The 23016-nt window shown below is 39.9% G+C and overlaps 1 gene segment (V, D, J or C); it reads left to right on the plus strand.

Annotated features, from left to right (window-relative positions):
* LOC132828603 (Ig heavy chain C region, membrane-bound form-like) overlaps window positions 1-12950 on the plus strand; it is a 35549-nt gene extending 22599 nt beyond the window's left edge. Inside the window, 2 exon segments of the C gene segment in view lie at window positions 8866-9023; window positions 12834-12950. Coding sequence covers window positions 8866-9023; window positions 12834-12842 — 167 coding nt within the window.
* The last annotated feature ends 10066 nt before the right edge of the window (window positions 12951-23016 follow it).

Raw genomic sequence — 23016 nt, forward strand, 5'->3', positions numbered from 1 at the left:
ACTGTAGAGCTATGCTCAGATGCGACAAATGGAGTTTAATGCGGAAAGGTGTGATGTAATTGACTTTGGAAAGAATAGCAGGAATAAAGAGCACTGGGCTAATAGTAAGATTCTTGGTTGTGGAGAGGAACAGAGAGATCTCAGTGTCCATGTACACAGATGCTTGAAAGTTGCCTCCCATGTTGATAGGGTTGTTAATAAGACATACAGTGTGTTAGCTTTATTTGTTAGAGGGATTGAGTTTCGGAGTCATACGGTCATGCTGCAGCTTTGCAAAACTCTGGTGTGGCCGCACTTGGAGTATTTTGTACAGTTCTAGTCACCGCATTATAGGAAGGATGAGGAAGATTTGGGAAGGGTTCAGACGATATTTACTCTGACTTTGCCCGGTATGAAAATAAGACCTTATGAGCAAAGTCTGACCGACTTGAGGGTGTTTTCAAGAGAGAGAAGAAGGTTGGAGGTGACTTAATTGATACATACAAGATAATCAGATAGTTAGATAAGGTGGACAGTGAGATCATTTTACCTCGGATAGCAATGGCTCACTCGAGAGGACATAGCTTTAAATTGCAGAATGATAGTTTCTGGACACTTGTCTGAGGTAGTTGCTTTACTCAAAAAATAATAGGGGATTGAACGCACTGCCTGCAAGAATAGCAGACTCGCCAACTTAATGACACTTAAATGGTCATTGGCTCGGCATATGGACGAGAATTGAATAATGTTGTTTAAATATACTTCCGATTGATTTCACAGGTCGGTGCTACATCGATGGCCTTGTACTGCACTATAATCTTCTATGTTCTGTGTTCTTTGTGGGATCTGGTTCTGCAGTGGCTGCTTTGTTGTATATTAGAAATACCGTGCTGTATACTGTCCAGCTATTCCGTGCTGGTGGGGGTGTAGGTAACCACAGTAGATTCCTCAGGTCATGTAATGGGGTATCTATCCATGTCGGAAACTACTGACATGCTGCTACTAACAAGAATCTGTACATGTACAATCTTGCGTAACATGATGACAATACAAACGGCGAAGCTTTTTATGTGGTATCTGTTCATGCTAAAAAAGACACTCATTTACTGGGGGTTCCGTGACATTACGTTTTGGTTAGTTGTTGAATTATGAAAGCCACCATTCTATGTCAGGTATTTGAAGCATACGGTTTGGATGGACAGAACTGAAACAAAGTTTGGGAATTGCCTTCTATCTATTTCTCAATTTTGCAGTCGAGATCCGCTGTGCCATCGTAACCCGTCACTTTCATTGTTCTCTCCTCAGTAATTCGATAGCAACTCACCCAACTCCACTGAAGTCTTGTTATCAATTGCATATGCGTAAACTAAACTGATTTGCTTTTGGGATGCGACAGATGCCAGTTGCAGCTGTTGCTGAGAACACACAGCAGATCATTTCAAACCGAAATGGCATTGATAGACTAAAGCACTGGACGTGAGCTTTGAATACATTCTGTGAAGCAGTTTATTTTGTGACAAGTAAGGACACTTCTGCGATCACGATTGTTTTGGATGAAATGTCCAAATGCCTGAATACATTATGAACACTAATTTCTTCGCATTAACTATACTGGTGTGAATTCAAGATTTCTTGATGACAGACATTATATTGTTATGAATTAAGGTTTCATTAATTTGAAGAAAACATTGCGTCAGTTGAAATGGAATGCCTAAACTATCTTTCTATTGTTGGACGATTATATCAAGTGATGCAGTGTAAGAAACAACATTTGTGCACTCATTATTCCTAAGCTGCTTCAATGATTATGAGGATACCATACAAGATTTCCAGCATTGTCAGTGTCAATTAACTCCGAGGATCGTAATAAGAAAGCAAGGAGGCTCCAAACTGATATGGACAGTCTGATGCCTGGGCAAGAAGAGATAAGATGAATTATTTTGTAGATTAATAACAAGTTTATCCTCTTTTTCATAACGGCCTTCAATGAGGAGTATCTCTGAAAAGCCAGGAGAATGGGAAATGTTCATGCTAAAAGGGAATTGTGAGTCTGACTATATTAGTTATTGAAATCTAACAAATGCAAGAAAGAGATGGAATGCTGAGAGGGTTGGTGTAAAGACAACAATCAATAAAACGAAGGAGTCGAGCATTGCCTTGTGGAAGTGAAGCTGATGGCATGCCCTTGTCTGCATCAATAGTGCGGAGATGAGGTTCGTCCACAGTGTCAAGGTTCTGGAAGTGATTCCGACCAACAACCTGTCTGGTCTATCCATGTCGTCTCAATGTTCAAGGGAACAAAAGAGCATCTCTACTTCCTCAGGAGGCTGAAGGAATTTTGACATGTCCACAACCACTCTTAAAAATTTTCACAGATGCACCATAGACAACCTTCTCTGTGCATGCATCATAGTGCGATTTGGTAACAGCTTCTCCCATTACCACAAGAAACTGCAAGAGTCATGAATACAGCCCCGTCCATAACATAACCCAGCCTTCCAGCATTGAAGACGTGTTGATTTTCCATTGTCTTGGGAAACCAACCAATTGAATCAAAAACCGCTTTCACTCCTGCTACGTTTTCTTCCAGCCTCTTCACTCAGAGAGAAGATATAAAAGTTTGTGCACATGAGCAAATAGATTCAAAAATAGCTTCTTCCCTGCTCTATTAGATTCCTGAATGGAACTTTCAAATATTATATTTCATGTTGATCTCGCTCTGTTCCTCTTATCTGCAGATGTAAATTTTTATATTCGCTCTGTCCGAGGACCCTATATACTTTGTTTGGTATGATCTGCCTGCAGTGCACCTATGTATGTGTCAATAATAATTCCAATCAAATCAAATTTGTTAGAAAGCAATGAACAGCAACTATTTTAAGGAGTTCAATCGAAGTAAATTTGAATGCAAATGCACGTATTGCTTCATATTTGTAGTATTGCTAAGATTGCACCGAGACATAGTGCAAAATCTGTTAACTTCACTTAAATTAGGCTGCAACTTCCTTTCAAATGAATTGTGATGGACATCCAGATGACAAATTTGTGAGATTGACGGACCAACCTATGAAACAACTTTGAAGAAATAGCACTAATAGTTTGAGCTAATCGAATAATCAGAGATTGACCGAGCATGTACATGACAGTGTACAGTTGGTGTCTGATGTTAATGACGTTAGTGGCAATGTGGATGTATGGAAAAATTACTCGAGGTAGGCGATCCAATACTGTCGAGAATGGTGAATCAGTATCAAGGGGTGGGGCAGACTGCTCCATGCTTCCATATTCCTGTCATCTCAACAGCAGAAAGCTACAGAATCGAAGATAATTAAAACAAAAAGGAGAGTAGCAAATCAACGAGAGAATGAATAAAATGATGGAAAAGTTAAGGCATTCCTAAGTATGTTTTCATTGAGCTATGTCGGGTAAGAAGGTGAATAATGAAAGCATTGGGGAGAACAGGACTGGCCATTGTAACTGTTTCTGAGAGAATTTTTTGTCTTCACTAAGGAGGGGATTAATGCAAAGAGTGTAATTTTAAAAAGGATTCCAGTCAAATTTTAGATTAAATATTAATGAGAATGAAAGTATTGTAGAGTGAGAACACCTGGAAAGTGCATATACATTTCGTGGTAAAAGGAACCCAGTGAGGAAATAATAGATGTTGAAAGGATCATTTGCCAATTCTCACGAAATGTATGTGATGTAGCAGATAATTATAATTGTAAGTCTACAACTATTCCAGCCTCGAAAATGTCTTGATAGTCGACCAGAAAGTTAAAGGCCAGTCAGTCTGTACTCCATGGAGGACTCGTTACGATAACCAATTATAAAAGGTCAGGTGGAATGGTACTAAGAAAGAGATGGACTAATCTTGGGAAGTCAGAATGAATTTGTGAAGTGAACATCGTGTGTTATCAAGTTCAGCGATTTTTTTTGGTGCAATGGCATCAAAGAGACTCTTAGGGATAGTATTTCGGTAATGTCCAAATGGATATAGTGAGGCATTTGCCGAGGTCCAACGTAGAAGACTTGTCAGAAAAATAAAGCCCATGAAATACAAGAGAGTGCCAAGTTGGATTAAAAAATTGCGTCACCGACAGGAAGCAATGTTTAACACTGCAGAATGTGTTCCTTTGTTTTTGACCATCTCCAGTGTTGTATGACACGACTTAGTGTTTTATCGTTCGGCATTTGAGGTGAACATTCATGATTTATATTTTAATGTGAAAGTTTTGATTTGGATTTCGTTGATGATACAGAGGCAGTGGCATCGATTATATTAATGATAATGGCCGTCAAATGCAGCTTTATATTACTGGTTCAGTTCTGCCAGTGAAATATGATAATTTGAATTCAGTCTGTAAGTGGGAATATATGAAGTGAAGAGGATGTCAGAAACTTTGCAGCATACGTCCACCGGTCCATGATTGCTGAAGAACAGGTGACGAAATATGTTAAAAAAAGGCATGTGTGAACCAATGAGATGTTTTCCTGCTTTTGATGAAATGTTGAACACTAAATGTATTCAATGCGGCAGTTTTGTGTTGAGTCCAGGTCACCACGTTCGTGGGAAGGCAAAATTGTTCAGGATAGGGGACAAGTTGTACAAGAATGCTGTGAGAAATTTTAAATGGATGTACCATAGTTGTTTTCCTCCTAAGACAGGCGGCAGAGTTCTAACTAAATTGAACAGTACAAAATAATGAGGGTTTTATGTAGTATGGGCAGCGAAGTCATGTTATTATTGCGGGGAAGCCAGAGGGAAATACATTAGTGTATTATACACAAGTAAAGTTTTTTTTTTCAGTCACATTCTGTAATTAGAACAAAATAACTGATCGTCGTTTAAACAGAGGGTACCTCTAAGGACGACATGGGAAGTAAGGGAGAGAAAAGCATTTCCACCCGATACTGGGGGCTGTCTGTGATTTGCTTCCTGGTTTGATGGTTGAGACAGAAATCCTCAAGTTATTTGGAAGCAGTTTGGATGTGAAGCTGGGGCGTTGTGTCCTTCAGTAATGTTGTATGGTTCTATAGTTCTGCAAAGTTTCATTCATAACGTGATCGCTAACTTGATCTCTTCAAATCTGCCAATGGAACTTTATTTGTGGGAGCTATTTTGAAATTAGAATGATTCATTTTGGATCAAGTTATCAGTCAGTTGGAGAAACGTGCATTAATTACAGAAATGAAGCCATGATTCAAAACAGGAAAAAAAAAGGAGTTCAAATAATTGATTGGTATTTTGACGAGGTCACGAAGTGTTATATTTTGAAATGCTGACATGAAATTGCAGAGGAAGAGAATCAATACTTTTCGACAATTGTAAAGTCACAGAATACAAAGACAATTGTAAAAGATGACAGGAAGTAATATAATTGCCAAATGAGGTGGAGTATCTATGTGCTTCCGAATTGAGAAAACATTTATAGTGATCTGTACTGAATAGACCACTGGTTAAATCTTTCTATGAGAACTGGCGTTCTCTTCCACGTCCCCAGTTGTTGCCTATTTCACATAATCTTTAATACCTAATTAGCATTTGATTCCACTTTATGCCTGTGAAAGTTCTGCACCGAGTGATGTCAAGTGTAATTATTTTGGATGGATTTTGTTTAATTGTTGTTGGTATCAAGAGGCAAGATATTACTTGGTAGTCACCAGATGCTGTTGTCATCCTCACTTTTTTCTCCGAACGCGAAAAGCACAATTGTATGGGATATTAATTCATTTTAAGATCCATAGATGCACAGATTCATAACAGCACAGAAAAGACCCTTTGCTCCATCGTGTCTCCTCCAACATGCACTAAACGTGCACTAATTGCAATTTCCTGCACTTGTCCCACATCCTTGAATATTGTGATAGTTGAAGTACTTTTCCATTTCTTCAAAGTTTGCAAGGTTTCCAGTCAAGGTGAAAAGTTGCTGGCAGTTCACAACAAGGGAAACGTGCAGACCTTCTACAGGGATATCAGGAATGCAAGAATGACTGGATTAAGATTAGGCCAATCAAAGATGGTTTTGGAAAGTTGTGTGTGGAAACTGAGGACATAACTGAAGCGCTTAATGAATACTTTTCGTCAGTCTTCATTATGGAAAAGGGAAATGTTTGTGAGAATGCAGAGATGCAGACTACAAGAATTGATGGGATTATGCTAGACAAAGTGGAGGTTTTAGCAATTTTGGAAGATCTGAAAATAGTTAAGACCCCATGGCTAGGTGGGGTTTATCCTCGAATTCTCGGGTAAGCCAGTGAACAGGTTGCAGACCCTTTTGCTTTGATCATGATGTCACCATTCCTGACAAGAGTAGTGCCAGAAAACTGGATGATAACAGATATTGTTCCTTTGTTTTAGAAGGAGAGTCGGGACAACCCTGATAGTTATAGGCCCGTGAGCTTTACAGTGGGTTATAAGAGATACGATATATGATCATCTGGAAAGGAATGATTTGATTATGGATAGTCCACATGGTTTTGCGAACTGTGGGTCGTGTCTCACTAACCTTATTGAGTTCTTCGAGAAGGTGACAAAGCAGGTGGATGAAGGTCAAGAGGTTGCTGTGACGTATTTGGACTTGAGTAAGGCGTTTGATAGGATTCCACGTGGTAGTCTCTTGTACAAAATATGGAGTTTCGGGATTGAAGGTGATTTAACAGTTTGGATCAGAAATCGGCTAGCTTAAAGAACATAGAGGATGGTGTTCGATGGGAAAAGTTCATCCTGGTTCTTGGTTATCAGTGGCATGCAGCAAGGGTCTGGTCTGGGGGCACTGCTGTTTGTCATTTTGATAAATAATCTAGATGTGAGCGTTAAAGGATGAGTTCGTAAATTTGCAGATGACACTACGGTAGGCAGAGTTGTGGTTAGTGCCAAAGAATGGTGTGGGCTACAGAGGGACACAGTTAAGTTTCAGAGCTGGGCTGAGACGTGGGAAATGGAGATTAATGTGGAAAAAGTGTGAGGTGGTTTACTTCAAAGAAGTAATGGGTAAGCAAAGTCCTGGGCTTGAGGTAAAATGTTTGGCAGGGTAGATGAACAGAGAGATCTCGGTTTCCAGGTGCATTAATCCCTGAAAAATACCACCCAGTTTGATAGGGTTGTTAAGAGGCATATGGTGTATTCGCGTTTATCGGTAGGGGGATTGAGTTTCATAGCCAAAAGATCATGCTTCAGCTGTCCAAGATACTGGTAAGGCCACACCTGGAATATTGCATGCAGTTCTGGTCACTGCACTATCAGAAGGATGTTGAAGCTTTGGAAAGGGTTCAACGGACATTTTCCAGGATGTTGCCTGGTATGGAAAGAAGGTCTTTTGAAGAAAGGCTGAGGGAACTGAGGCTGTTTCCGTGGGAGAGAAGAAAGTTGAGAGGTGACTGAATCAAAATGGATCAGATCATAACATGGTTTGATAGGGTGGGCAGTGAGAGCCTTTTTCCTCGGATGGTGATGGCTAACATGAGGGGACTGAGCTTAAACAGAGGGCTGTTAGATTTAGAACAGATATTCGGGGTAGTTTCTTCACTCAGAGATGACTAGGGGCGTGAAATACTCTGCCTGCAGTAGTAGACTCGTTGAAGTTAAGAGCATTTAAATGGACATTGGGAATACGTATAGATAATACTGTAATAGTGTAGGTTAGAAGGGCATCAGTTTATTTTCACAGGTCGGTAAAGCATTGAGGCTCGAAGGGTCTGAACTGCTCTGTAACGTTCTGTGTTCGATGTTCTATGTTACTTCGCCAACCTGTGCATTCCAAATTCTCTCGACGTGTTGAATGACACTCTGAACCTCATGCCCCTGTCGTGATTGACTCCTCAACGAAAGTGGGGGCAGGTGTTCTCTATTAAAACTTTCCATACCTCTCGTAATCGTATACACGTAAATCATTACCCCTTCTGTCTACTCTGTTTTGAAGAAAATGATCCAAACACTATCTAGGGTCATAAGATAGCTCAATTTCTCCGTGCCGGGCAACATCCTGGTGAACCTTCCCTCTCTCCCCTCTGATCCTATCTCATCCTTCCTGCCATGACAAGACCAGAACTGGACATCGTACTTCAAACCTGGCCTTACTAATGTTTTGTACAAGTCCAAAATTACTTTTTAATGCGCTATGGCACGACAGATGAAAACAAGTGTGCCCTAACACTACTTCATCTTGTTTCTTCTTCCAAAGCATATTATCTTGCACTTATCAGGGTTAATTATCATCTGTCTTAGGTCTCCAATCACCCAATAGGATTTTGACTATTTACCACTCTTCCAAATGTGGTATCTTCTGCAAGTTTGCTTCATGTTCCTCCTTCCCCCACATTCTTATCTGAATTTTTGTGTATCTAACGAACAATAAGTTTTCTTAAACTGCTCCGAGTGGTGTACCGTTTCACACAAGGCTCCAGTGATCCAAACAGCCTTCTGTCATTGTCTTTGGGTTCGTTTATAGAGCTCGCTTCTGATCTGGTGTGAAAGCTTTCGCTCAGGTCCATGTGCTTTAACTGTCTCAAATAATGTACAGTAAGAGGTCTTCCAAAAGCTTTTATGCAATCCATATATAAACTACATCAACTGATCTCCTGTTGTCCACACATTTTATTGTATTTTCAAAAATTTCCAACAAATTTGCTATTCATGACATCCCTCTGGGAAAGCCATGTTTATTATTCTCTGCCCTCTATTGCCTGGTCTCACAACTAAATACTCTACTCTGTCATGGAAGTCCCATGGTAGATCATTAATTCCTTTACTGAAGTTTACTCAGTCTGACAACGAATGTATCAAATATCACACAATTGCCAGTGCCTTGATATTACAGAAAATTTACTGGGATTTCTTTTGTCGACGTGACTAATTTTTCAAAAAAAATTCTCCACTAATTGTAGGTATCCCTGAAATAAAAGATGACCCGGTAGACTATGACATCGAAGAAAACGAACAAGAAAATTTCAATGGAGATGCCAACAGTTCATTATCCATTATGACGTTTGTCGTCCTGTTTATTCTTAGTACGCTGTACAGCACATTTGTAACTGTGCTTAAGGTAAGAACACATTTTTCATAGCTGAGTTACATTTGGCATTCATAGATGAAGTCAAGCTAATCTGCACATAATAATGCAGAGGTATTTCTAAAAAAAATCATTTATCCTCTTCAAATTGATCTAGAGTGATTAACTGCCGTCTTGAATAAACGTCCTCATGGGATGATTGCACAGAGGAATGCAAACACACATTTTTTTTAAAAATGCGGGATTTAGGAACCAAAATATGTAAGTCATTGAAATAATGCTTCACTTGTAGTGTCAGCTCATAAAAGGATAGAAAACTTTTTTTTCAAAAAATGGAGTTCATACTTTGTTGTAATAAGCTAGACACGGTGAAATATATTGAGACTCGAGAGTATAAAGGTAAAAAAAGGATGGAAAAAGTTCAGCACAAATTGTTTCAAATAGTTCTTCATCTCCATGAAGGAATGAGGAAAATATTACTTAATGAATCAGATTAACTAGTGACAGATCAAAGTGAATTTATAGAAAAAGCATCGGTATGAGAGGCGACTTTATTTGTAACATGCAGGATTCTTCCAGATCTTTACAGAATAGGTGCAGAAATAGTTTTTAAAAATATACTATAAAACCAGATTCTAGTCCACCAGTTGCATTTGGAAGCACGGGTTTTCAGAGCGCTGATCCTGTGAAGTGTGATTTTTAACTTTATCCACCCCAGTCCAATACCAAATCCTCGACATCATGCAGAAAGATTGTTTGACTTGGTGGTGGATTAATACAGGCACAGAAGACACAAACAGAATTTCTACGGAGTTGTGCTGATCTAACTATTCTAATCCCACGTTCCAGCATTTGAGTTGTATGTTAAAATTCTTGAAGTGCTCATCCACGTCAACATTTAAATATTATAACGTATTTTCTCACATCTACTACCCTCCGAGGCATTGCCCTGCAGATGCCCACTACCGTCTGGCTGAACAAATACTTCATAAAATTCATTCTAATACACCTACCCTTCAGTTTCAATTTGTTCCTTCCTAACTGAATGAAACAACAGTCTCCCATCTACCCTGTCCATGCCGCTTGTAGTCATATACATCTCAATCACGTTCCCCTATCTATTTCCTCTGTTGTAAAGAAAACAACCTGGATGAACAAAGTATCTGTTAATCGTTAGAGCTTAATCTTCTACAAACTCCCTCCACTTAAAAAAATTCCTTGGTGTCGTGTTGTAAACACAACTACACACAGTAATCCAGCTGTGGAAAAACCGAACTTTTACAAAACTCCAACATCACCGTCCTGATCTCACATCTCTGAAATACGTACTGATAAAGGCAAGGGTACAGAATGTCTTCTTAAAAAAAGGCACTCGGCATCCACACAATTTTGAGTGGGCGACCTCAACATCTCCAGCATCTTTTATCAGAGGAAATGGTTCATCACATCACTCCCTGTTATGTTAGCACTAATTAATACGGTTACCAAGCATACTCTGTGACCATCATCATCAATATCACCATTAGATCATGATGATTGAGTTACCACTTCAATACATAGTTTTGATGGATCTCAAGAGTTATCCTGCTTCACTGCATTTCGCTCAGAACTAATTTCAGCCACCTTGTGTAATTCACCTTAATAGAAATTCACCATGATCACTGCAGACACGACATCGTTTGATTGACTCTGCATTATGCAGAATCTGCCACCAATATATCCTTCTTGCCATATGTCCTCTGCAGCCAAATGCAAAGTTAAAAATTCGGTGTGACTACAACAGGATGCCCCACTCATTGTTTCCCACACATATCCTTGAATTAGGAATCTGTAATCTATTAATGAAAAACAAACAAATACAAAAGCTCTGAAGAAAGTTCACTGCACCTGCAGCATTAAATCTGGTTTCACTGTACAGATGCTGCCGGAGGTTTTCCATCAATTTCAACATTTGTTTTTGATTTCCAGTATCCACAGATCTTTAGCTTTTTGATTAATGATAATGCTTTGTCTGAGAGAAAAAAATCCTGCATGACAATTGGTTGCCTTGCAAACAGGTGAAAGCCGCATTTCACGGGGCAACCGATTGAAATAGAGAAGAAGATTCATAGATTTTGTTTTGAGATTTTCAAGGAGTAGTCAACGGCCATATTATAATTTTATGTTTTAATCTCTTGTGCTTAAATAACACCCTACAGACGTAGGGTGCCGTCAGTTCATTCTTCCAGCTTTGCTAGAGCATTGAATACTGTTTCTCCTGGAATTTCCCACTCTAACTTTAGAAACTTGATTCTCAGCAGATTGCCGATATATGCTGCAGAGTGCACTTTTACATTTTGTACTTAAATGGCATCGGAAACACGTAATTGTCCCAGCGTTACTGCACCAGCGATCACTTTGTCAGCTGCAAACTCAGTTTTCAGTGAGGCTGTTCCAAGTTGCAAGCAGAATGATGGAGTCGAGAGAAAATTAATTCAATTAATTTATTAACAGGAACTCAGAATTTGTTGATGTTTTGTAATGAAATTTGAACTGTCTTCGCCAACTGAAAACAACCTTACATTTGCCCAAAAGAGAGAAAATGCTGGAAAATCTCAGCAAATTTGGCAGCATCTGGAAGGAGAGAAAAGAGCTGACGTTTCGGGTCTAAAAGATCCTTTGTCAAAGCTAAAGAAAGGGAGAAATAAGGAGGTATTTATACTAGGATGAGAGAAGGTGCCATTTATACATGGCTCCAGAAGCAAAGGTAGCAGTAAAGAGGTGATAATGACAGTACAGAGAGAGGTTATAGGTTTATTAGAAGCTGAAGCTGAAGGTTGGGGGAAGGGGGCGAGATGGAGGGCGGGAATTGGTGAAGCAGAGGCAAAATGGGAAACGAGGGGAAGGGTAGCAAAGGGGGAACAGGAGAGGTAAAAGGTGATGAAAGAGTGGGGAGCGAGAGAAAGACAGACAATTAAAAAATAAGAGGCACAGAACAGTGAAAAAAATAGAAAATCAAGATAAATGAAACAAATGAAATGAAATTAAGGAGCAAAATGAAAACAGAGGGGTCGAGATGGTGTAATCATCTGATGTTGAATTCAGTGTTGAGACCGGCAGGCTGTAATGTGCCTAGTCGGAAGATGAGCTGTTGTTCCTTCAGTTTGCATTGTGCTTCACTGGAACATTGCAGCAGGCCAAGGAAAGACATGTGGGTATGGGAGCAAGATTATGTGTTAAAGTGGCAAGCCACGGGAAGATCCGGGAACTGATTGCGTACAGATATGGCTCCATAAGCAAAGGTAGCAATAAAGAGGTGATAATGACTGTGTAAATACCTCTCTATTTCTCCCTTTTTTTTAGCTTCGAGAAAGGGTCAGTTCGGCTCGAAACGTCAGCTCTTTTCTCTCCTTACAGATGCTGCCAGACTTGTTGGGAATGTGTAGTATTTTCTCTTTTTTGGTTTCAGATTTCAGCATCCGCAGTAATTTGCTGTTTTCTTACATTTTCCCACGCGAGCCGTGATCTAACTTTATTTCGTTTGATTTGGTAAATTGCCAGAGAATTTCTCTGCGCAACATTTGCTATGCTACTGAACTTAATCTCCTCTACTAAACATGAATCTATGCTTCATTTATTTTTCTTCCAAGTCCAAGTTTCTCTTTGTACATTGCATACTGAAGAAACGTCTAACCAGAGTTGAGGTTACCTGGTCATGGAGTTTTTTCAACCCTTTCCAGATCACAACACATACCACTCGAATTCATAATGATAGTCTGCGATTTGTCTTTTGTGTATGCTTCAGAATGTTAAACGTTTTTATAGATTTTCTTCTCGTAATTATTGGACTTTTGCTCTCTGCAGGTGAACTGACCGTCACTGCTGAAAACAATTACTTCTGATTTCATTGAAAGCTTGTGTGTGAAGCTCCATCGGTTGCTGATTAGAAATGGCATTGAATTGATTTTTGCTCTCAATCATATCGGCCCTTCCACGGTATCACTTCAACGTGTATTCTTATGTGATCTCAACTCAGGAATGAGAACTATTTGCATATTTTTGTCATTAACGTTTGCCTTCACGCTTTCTTTTTCAAGTGTTGGTGTTAAAGAAATTTCATGAAACTGCTACAAGCTAAGGAAATCACTCTTCGCCATTTAAATAAGCTGAAGACGAATCTTTCAAAATTGCCAATTGTTGGCAATATTTTGAAAAAACTTGAAGTGTATCCTATGCTACTCCCTTGCTAGACTTGTGTTCAATACATCTTTGAGAAAGGTAACCAGAGAAACCTACCAAACAGGCATGCAATCAAGTATAGAATTCTTACCCAAGAGCATTAGATAGATAAAAGCCTATTAATTTGACAGAATGTCAAGTCATTACTATAGAAGACATAGGAAATGCATTTTCCAAGACTTGAAAACAAATCTACAAGCATGAATATTTTTCTCCTCACTGTTGTTATTGATTATCTGACATTTCCTCTGTTCAGCATTTTTACTTGTGATAAGTGATAAGGCTATCAATGCTGAGTTTGAGCAATTGCTTCGTTTGCTAGAACCAGCAGAGGGACCGATTGAGACTATCTTCAGGATATTTCGAGATACAGAGCCCTGTGAACACTTAATACAAATTCCTGAGTGTAGCATACAATTTGATTCCACCTTGAAAAAGTCGCAGGATTTCACATTCTCGTAGAAATTCAATGGACGTTGTACCCTGCCATTACTATCCGTAAAACCACATATGTGGAAATGTGTTCAAGTATAATTGCTTATTTCAAACAATGGTTACGAATTCCCAGAAACATTGTTGTTATGAGACAATAGGTGCACTAAAGCAAGTTCATGAAGTGTTATTTTCAAACAGGGTTCAAATGACTCATTGTCTCTCTCTACTAACAAAAACAAAAGAAGTCTAATTGGCACCAGATACTGTGTAACATCACAGTTAATAATTAAATGACCTATTTCTGTGCTGTTTATTTTGCTGCAAACTTTCCAAGTTGCAATGGAAGTGATTAAATGTAAGAGAATACATTTAGTTTGAGTGGATCAGAGATTCATTCTTGAAATTAATGAGCCATTCACACCCTTGTAAGCTCTTCTGCTTGCTCAGTACCTTCATCCTATTCCCACATGTGTTTTCAAGCCTTTGAGTTAATTTTATTGACAAGACTGCAATTCTTATGATTTTCAAAATAAATGAAGTGTCACAAACAGATGAAACTTGCACTCATTTGTGCAAACTGTAGAAATGTAATGTTGCCTACAATTTACATCAGTGTTGTAATATAATTTAGTTATTGACTTCCTATTCTGTCCAGGCAGTGGCGTGAAATGTACTTGCTATTATCTACTCCATATTGCCAATCATTTATATGTTGTAGAAATTCTGACCTTCAATCTAACATGATTTCAAAATGTAATGTTATTCAGTTCGTTCCACAGATTACGTCAGTATTCACATATTTTGCCTCATAAATGATTTTCCGTTTGCAAATAAAATCAGTTTTTAATTAAGCAACCGATGTACAGAGCTTTATTCATTTACTTTCAAAGTTTGCTGGCCGTAACAATCGTCAGATTGAATTGAAACTCAGTCCTGTCAAGTTTGAAGCATTGACACGATCAAACCTTATTGCCCAAGCACAAACTCTCCTTGCGAGATCATACTTTTTTATCTGCTACAATCTCTGTTACATCGGGGACAGCAAAAGCATGTGAGGATGTTAACTGAATTGAAGGGGTATTGGCTGGCACTGTTTGATCCCATGCAATGTATATCCTTGTATTTATGCAGAGTAGAGCGACAAGTTTTGATAATTATCATGCAACAAAGATGAGGGATAAAACGTCACTGAATTACTGCCACAGATATTAGTCATCAACGGAATCTAGTCTTCAGTTCAAAATTCTTCCTGAAAGATGTAAGAATTACATCTATCTGTAATGAATCAGAAACGCTATTCAGTAATGAATGAATCAATTATTGAAGACTAATCAGCAGATCTTGATACCTTGGCCCTGGAAATTACTACCCAAGATCCATAAACCTGACTACCCTGGCTGCCCAATCATCTCAGTTTCCTCCTGTCCAACTGAACTCATCTCCACATACTTGCTTACTGTCCTGTTCCTCCGGTCCAGGAACTCCCCACATATATTCAGAGACCATCCACGCCTTCCAACCCCTCCAATACGTTCACTTCCCTAGTCCCTGAAGCCTCATTTACACCATGCTCGTCCATACGGACAATAGAACTCCATCTGCCATGACGAAGGCCTCCAAGCCATCCGTTTCTTCCTCGACAGCTACCTCCACGAGTGGCCTTCCACGAACATTCTCATTCATTTGGATGAACTGACCCTCACCGTGAATAATTTCTTCTTTGAATCCTCCCACTTTCTCCAGACAAATGGATAGTCATGGGCACCCGCATGGGCCACAGCAATGCATGTCTCTTTGTCGGTTATGTTCTACAGTTTCACTGCTTCCATTTTCCACCTTTTCCTCCCCTACATTAATGAGTGTATTAGCACCACCTCGAGCTCTCACGACGAGGTTGAACAGTTTGTCAACTCCACAGACACATTTCGCCCTGGCCTGAATTTCACCTGGATCATCTCAGACGCCTCCCCCCCTCCAATTGCAGGACTTCTGCATCTCCATTAACGGTGACTGACTCAACATTGACATCACCTACAAACCTATCGACTCCCACTGCTCCCTGGTCTAAACCACCTCCCACTTTGCCTGCTGTAAAATCCTGAACACTTATTCCCACTTGCTCCGCCTCTGCTGCATCTGCTTCCACGGGAACCAGTTCCACCAGAGAACAAACCAGATCGCCTTCGTTTTTGAAGACAACAACTTTCCCTTCCATGTGAGTGAAGATTCCCTCCAACCCATCTCATCCATTTCTCGGACCTCTCGACTACCCCACCCTTCCAACTGCAACAAAGACAGATATCCCACGGTCTTGACGATCAGGTCCACCAACCTCTGTATACATCTCATCATTCTCCTGCATTTCCATCACGAACAAATGAACCCCACCAACAGAGATAAATGTCCTCCCCACCCCATCCACTTTCCAGAAAGACCGTTCCCTCTGCAACTCCCTTGTAAATTCCACGCCACCTCCAAAACACCTTCCTCTCCCAGCACCTTCCCGTGCCAACACAGGAATTGCAAAACTCGCACCTACACTTAGCCCTTCCCCTCCGTCCAACGCTCCAAAGGAGCCTTCCACATTCATCAGAGATTTACCTGCATTTCTACACATGTCGTTTACTCTGTCTGTTGCTCCCGATTTTGTCGCCTCGACATTGGAAAGATAGGAGGCCTACTTGCAGAGCACTTCAGATAACATCTCCTGGACACCGAAAGCAATCAACACCACTGCCCCACAGCCAAATACATCGACTCCCACTCCCACTCCACCAAGGACATTCAGGTCCTGCACCTCGTCCATCGCCACTCTTAAGCACCCGACGCATGGAGGAAGAATGCCTCATCTTCTGTCTTGGGACCCTACAACCACACGGCATCAATGTGGATTTTACCAGTTTCCTCATTTCCCCTCCCCCACCTTATCCCTGTTGCAAACTTCCAAATCAGCAGTACGCTCATAACTGGTCTGATCTGTCTGCCTCCTCTCTGACCTATCACCATTACCCCCATGTTCGTCTATCTATCACACTCTCGCCTACAGTTCGCCTAGCCCACCTCCCTCCCATCTATCCCTCCACCCCATCGGCTCACAGCCCAAATACTGTTGAAGAGCGTTTGCCCGAAACCTTGACCCTCCTGCTTCTCAGCTGCTGCCTGACCTACAATAATTTTCCAACACAACACGTTCGGCTGAATATTGCGTAACATGTTTAATGAATTATTTTACATTGTATGAGCGCAATTGTGTTTATCAATGGGAGAACGCAGAGATTTTATATTCTGCAGTGGGTAATTTCTGCCTTCCGAAAGCTGACGATTCTGATCAATAAATTTGTCCTGACTGAGATAGCAATGCTCCCGAGACGATATTTAAAAGTGTTTTTACAATGTCTTGTGAACAATCGTATGAAAGTTCACCCCACAGTGTTACTGCAATTAGCCACATTGTCAGTCTTCAGTAGCCTTAGACAAACAGTGAATTTTCGGTGGTATATCCTGCCATGATAAGAAAGCTGAGAGTCCAAAGATTTCTTGACATCATTAAGTAGTTCATTATTAATGAAATTTCTTTCCTGTCTTGAGCCTAGTTAGCTGTTTCCAACATAATAACGTTTGCAACAATATCTTCATTTCAGGTATTTCCTGAGCATTATAAATGGTTCAACAGCTCTTGTATAGAGACTTTAAGAGATTCAAGTGGTATCAGCCTACTAAATCAAATTTGTGTCAGTGATTTTCGATAGTTATTGGAATAGATCGAAGTGATCGTCCACTATATTTCATGGAAACAAAATCGTCAACATTACACATGAATTGGCTTCACTGCCAATCATATCTTAGCGGAAAATGGGTATAAGTGACATCACATTGGGCTTCAGAGAAGTGATGTTAAAACCCTACCAATAATACACGCACAAAACAACCGAATGGGTAACATTAATTTCAATGGCCTGAAAACGATGCAAATAAATTCCAGAAACAATGACGTTGAATCTTCAATACTATGTCCCTGATAGTTGTGATGGTCAGAGTATGAGAATCTTTGCCCAGTTTCACCAAACTGCATTTCATTAATTATAGATGAAAAACAAAAACCTGTCAGCACATTTGCCATGTACTATTTCTTCCCCCACTTAGCACAGTCAAACTGGCGATTTCAATTGAGTAATACAAAAGCGAATCTCAATTGAAATCGTTCAGTTTTTTCTCTTTGGAGATGAATCAAAGCCACGACCTTTCCTTACTTGAAAACTAAGCCGCATTTAATGGAATTTCGACAGAAAGTTACACTGTGCAACATGATCAGAAACCAGTTTATACTTTGTTGTCGTCGTGCACTTCTGGAAAGGAGAATGGGTTTATGTCACTGCATTTCACTCCACCTAGAGACTAACGTTAGCTATTAGGTAAAAGCAATGACCGCAGATGCTGGACACCAGATTTTGGATTAGTGGTGTTGGAAGAGCACAGCAGTTCAGGGAGCATCCGAAGAGCAGCAAAATCTCCTCGGATGTTGCCTGAACTGCTGTGGACTTCCAGCACCACTAATCCAAAATAACGCTAGCTGTTGCACGTCTGAGGAACAGGAGGAGACATATCAGATTGCATCGACAGTAATTGTGTTCATTTAGATCGCAAATAATGCCTGGCAGAAAAGTTTATAAACCTTGACACCGTTGTTAACACATATCCATCTATCTCATTGGGAAAGCTTAACTTGCCAGTAACCATCAACTTTCGAGAATTAATTGCACAGTGTATGTCATAATTGTTTCCTATTTCACTCCAGAATGGCCTATGTATAATTAAAACTACCGCTAGATTACTCTTGTCCTATCCAACAAGAAGATCGGTTAGTTAATTATGCCGACACAATAAATATATTTTATGTGGTGTCTGATCCCAACAGACATGCATTGCTCATGTATAGATGTGAAAGGTGTGCTGATTGATTGGCAATTCATCCGTGACTGGCCGATACATTGCCATTCAGAAAACAATGCACAGCTGAACTCTTGTCGTGTTCCTGTGTAATCACCAAAGACTTTACTATAATGGAAAAATCAATTGGAAATGCTTACTATATTTGTTATTCTGTTAAGTTTGCTATTGTTCTGCTATAAAGCAATTCCGTCTTTATTTTGTTGCACTTCAACGACAGTGAATGAATAAAGCTTGTGTTGTATTTTAATTTCGAAAGGTCTACCTACCGAATTGCTTCTGGAATGCAACGCGTTATATTTACCTTTAAAATAATAAAATAGTTAGTGCTGAGACTAGACAAACACCAAACTGCACTAATCCCTTTGAACTTCATTTTTTGCACAGCCTTCTGTGCCCTGAAATGATAATTACTCATCAAGATCCTTCTTAAATGTTATGAGATGCCTCCACCACCCTCTCAGGAAAATATTATATACTCCTACACCTTCTGGGTAGAAGAAATTTCAAGCCGCTTACTCGTCATTTTGCACTAATGCCATATGGTGTTAAGTACGCAAACCATAGAGAAAATAAAATCTCACAATTTCATATGTTGGGGCGGCACGGTGCTCAGTGGTTAGCATTTCTGCCTCACAGCGCCATCAAATTGCTCTCCCGCAGACAAGCCCTGCGTGTCCAGTCTCTCCTCATGACTTTCATGCCAACTAACATCCTGGCGAATCTCGTCTACCTCCTGTCAACTGTTTTGAGATCCCTTTTGCAGTTTGACAACCAGAACTGAATACAATATTCTATTTCTGATCTAAGTAATTTCTCTTCTAAAGTTGTAACAAGACTTATTTTCTCCTGTTGTTCTATGCCTTGGTCTTTGATGGCAAGCGTCCCATATGCCTTGTTTACCACTGTAAATGTCCGTGCAACTTCAGTGATCTACAGACGTATATACCAATCTCCCTGTGTTCCTCAGTGTTACCTCGGGTTGCATGATTCCTGATATATGTCTTTCCATTTGCAATCTCCAAAAATGCATCACGCCCCATTACACAGAATTAAATTTCATCTGTCTCGGCTCTACCCAATTTCCCAGATTATTAATATTAGACTCTGCTCCGAGACAGTTCTGCTCACCATCAACAATTGTCGAGTTATCCAAAAACATGCTAATTATTGCTTCAATGTTCACATTCAATCAGAAACGCATATCGAACAGTAAAGATCCCAGCATGGATATAGGATCCTCAAACAGACTGTCGTAAATAAAAAAGTCATTGACAACGCTCAAGGCCGGTCAATGAGCACTGCAGCCCGCAGAGTCATCACAAACAGGTCCATTCCCAACTGAAAGTGCTCCTTGAGACAACTGAACAGTTTTTTCTCCCCCACAAGCAATCCTCCTCTGCATTGTTTTATCTGCTTAGTTTCAGAGTTGATATTACACAGACCTCTGGATCAGACAGGGCTGATCTCAGGCCTCAACAGCCCAGAGATAGGGACACCATCACTGTAACGAAAAATGTGCTGCTGGAAAAGTGCAGCAGGTCAGGAAGCATCCAAGGAACAGGAGAATCGACGTTTCGGGCATAGGCCTGAAAAAGTTTTGGAAATAACCCCAGAATTCCTGAAGAAGGGCTTATGCCCTAAACGTCGATTCTCCTGCTCTTTGGATGCTGCCTGACCTGCAGCGCTTTTCCAGCACCACATTTTTCGGCTCTTATCTCCAACATTTGCAGACCTCACTTTCTCCCACTATCACTGTCCTGCAAGGGCTCTAAACATCTTTTTTCTATGTTTTCGAATCAACCTGTTCAGTTATGCTATTGCACACATCCAAAAGAATTATTTTTTGCACCCGTGCCTTCTGGTTCAGAGGTACCTATTTGAATACGTTCATTTAAATCTACAGTGATATGATCAAACACCAGCAGGTGGAATTTGAAACGAGGAATTGATCGATTTGAAACCACAGCTTTTGTGCCGCAGGATACTTCACACATTCATTTCAACTTATTCTGTCAAGCTATTCAAAGATGCTAATCTGCTCCTCTGGAGCAGGTGGGACTTTAACTAGGATCTACTGGTTTCGAGATACCTCTTCACATTGTTGTAGGAATTTCCTCATTAAACTGTTCACAGATATTATGACATGCCCCTTGAGCAAATTGGACTTGGCCTCTGAGCCTCCTGATTCAAAGGCATGAACACTGACACTTCACAACAAGAGCCCTCATTCTTCACAATTTTTTTGACAATGGTGGGGCGGGGTTGGAGGGGGTCCTGAATATTCAAGAGGAGGCCTGTAAGCTCTTTTGCATTGAATATATTTCTTCCAAATTAAAAGAAGTGGTGAGCTGGTGTGCGTATGCAATCCTGTACTAGCTGAAAAAAACATTCTATTCACGAGCACTTCCCGCTGCCACATTGCAATATATACCACACATAGACATTTGGACGGAATGTACTGTCAGCTCTAAGAAAGTGTGCTTGTTTAATACAGAAAGGGCATGAGGGAGAAAGCGACAGACTGAGAGATAGAGCGAGAGGAGATTGATTGTGGATGGGTACTGAGAGGGTGGGAGAAAACTCGAGGTCTGGTTTAAAGTATGGCAGGCAATGAGAAAAATGTGGAGAGATGCAGAGAGCAACAGTGAAAACTGGAGGTCGAAAGGAAAAATGTGGCTGTTGTGCAAAAGAGCCAGTGTGAGCGAGAAGGAGAGAGAGAGAGAGAGTTAGTGAGAAAGAAAGCATGGAAAGAGTAGGAATCATATACTTCTGAGTCTCACTTTTGTAAGTTAAAACAAATTTGCTCCATTCTTTCCTCCATGGTAATTGCTTGGTTTTGGATACAACCAACAATGTAGTGTCTCCTCGATAATCTATTTTAACAACACAGAATCTGATTCAGAACTCTCAAGTAAGTTTTCTTTGCCCAGTTCAAGAACAGTTTATTTTATTTATAAATTAGGAATTTCTATTTTGTTCCATTCATTACGTTTTGCTCACCCACTTATAATTGCAAAGAATGCCTTTAAATCCTTCAGGATTATTTGGAAATAAGATCACAGTCTCGCAGATAATATTATCCCGAGAGTGAAGCCAAAATATATTTTCAGACACATCTGTCACTAGTTCTAAGATATCAAAGATGCAATAGTCTGAAATCCAAGGAATGCAGATTTTGGATTTTCGAGAAGAGGTTGGCGAAATTTCTATAGAAAAACAAAAATGGGGCAGCAATTGAAGGTGATTAAGCACCACCAATAACATTTCAACGTTGATGTTAATCTCGACAAGAATCGCGTAGTCAATGAAGGAAATACGCAACAAGTGACGTGGGATAAAACAGGAAGTGTACGGTCATTCAAATGTGGTTTACAACTCGGAGACTATTGGAAGAATCTGGTGAAATATTTTTAAACATGGTATGAAGCGTTCACATTACAGCCCAGGACAGGGAGAAGAGAAAACAGAGGTTGAAATTCAATTTGTAATGAATCTTGTGATGACAGGTATTTGGAATTAATAGACGTTTCGATCAGTAATGGAATGGAAAATGGCTAGAAAATGGAGTTGAGAATCAACATTGGCTACATTGGATAAACGGAGCAGACTGGAAGAGCTAATAATCTGCCTCTGTTGCTGCATTTGATCTTCATGGCGTTAATATTAGCACTCTGAACATCCATCGTATTTGGATAAAGTTTGTGTATCTAATATGAAATATTTCCTCGTGATTCTCACTGGAAAACATGTTGGAAGCATTTTAATTATTTCGACAGCCTGTTTTCTCCTGAGAACAGAGGAGTTCCTACGGTTCATTTCCAAACATGTCTCTCTGTTGCAAAGAGACAAGAAACATGTGTCGAGGGATGCACGAAATCTACAGATGTGATGCTTCGTATCCACTTTTTTGGATTGGCTGGTTAAGACAGCTTCATTTCGGGACTGGAATGGGTGATACTTTCAGTCAATTTTCAGAATTCACACTTGATCTGGCTCACATAGGCCATAAATCCAAAAACTGAACAATTACAGTTTAATCAATGAACATTTGCAACATCCGCATGGAAACTGTCACTTCACATTGTATTCCAGAAACTCCAAATTGTCGGAAAGATCACCAAATGTATTGCTGAAAATGTTACACCACTTCATTCAAGATAGGGGGACTTACATGACCAGATATAACGACAGAAAATTCGCAATAATATCCATAACGTTTTTACACACCTTGGAACTGTTGTAACACATAACTATTCCTGATTATTTTTAGGTGTTTGCCAGAGACTGACATTTCTGTCAACAAAATGAAAATTTTCACGAAAGAGATTTGGCCAAAACAGACAGCGACCATGATGTGTGAAATCATCTGCAGTGATTTAGAAGACATTATTACGTTCTTCGAAATAGATAGGAGTAAGAGAAC

The sequence above is a fragment of the Hemiscyllium ocellatum genome, chromosome 27, assembly GCF_020745735.1.
Source record: "Hemiscyllium ocellatum isolate sHemOce1 chromosome 27, sHemOce1.pat.X.cur, whole genome shotgun sequence".
In the NCBI taxonomy this organism is placed as follows: domain Eukaryota; kingdom Metazoa; phylum Chordata; class Chondrichthyes; order Orectolobiformes; family Hemiscylliidae; genus Hemiscyllium; species Hemiscyllium ocellatum.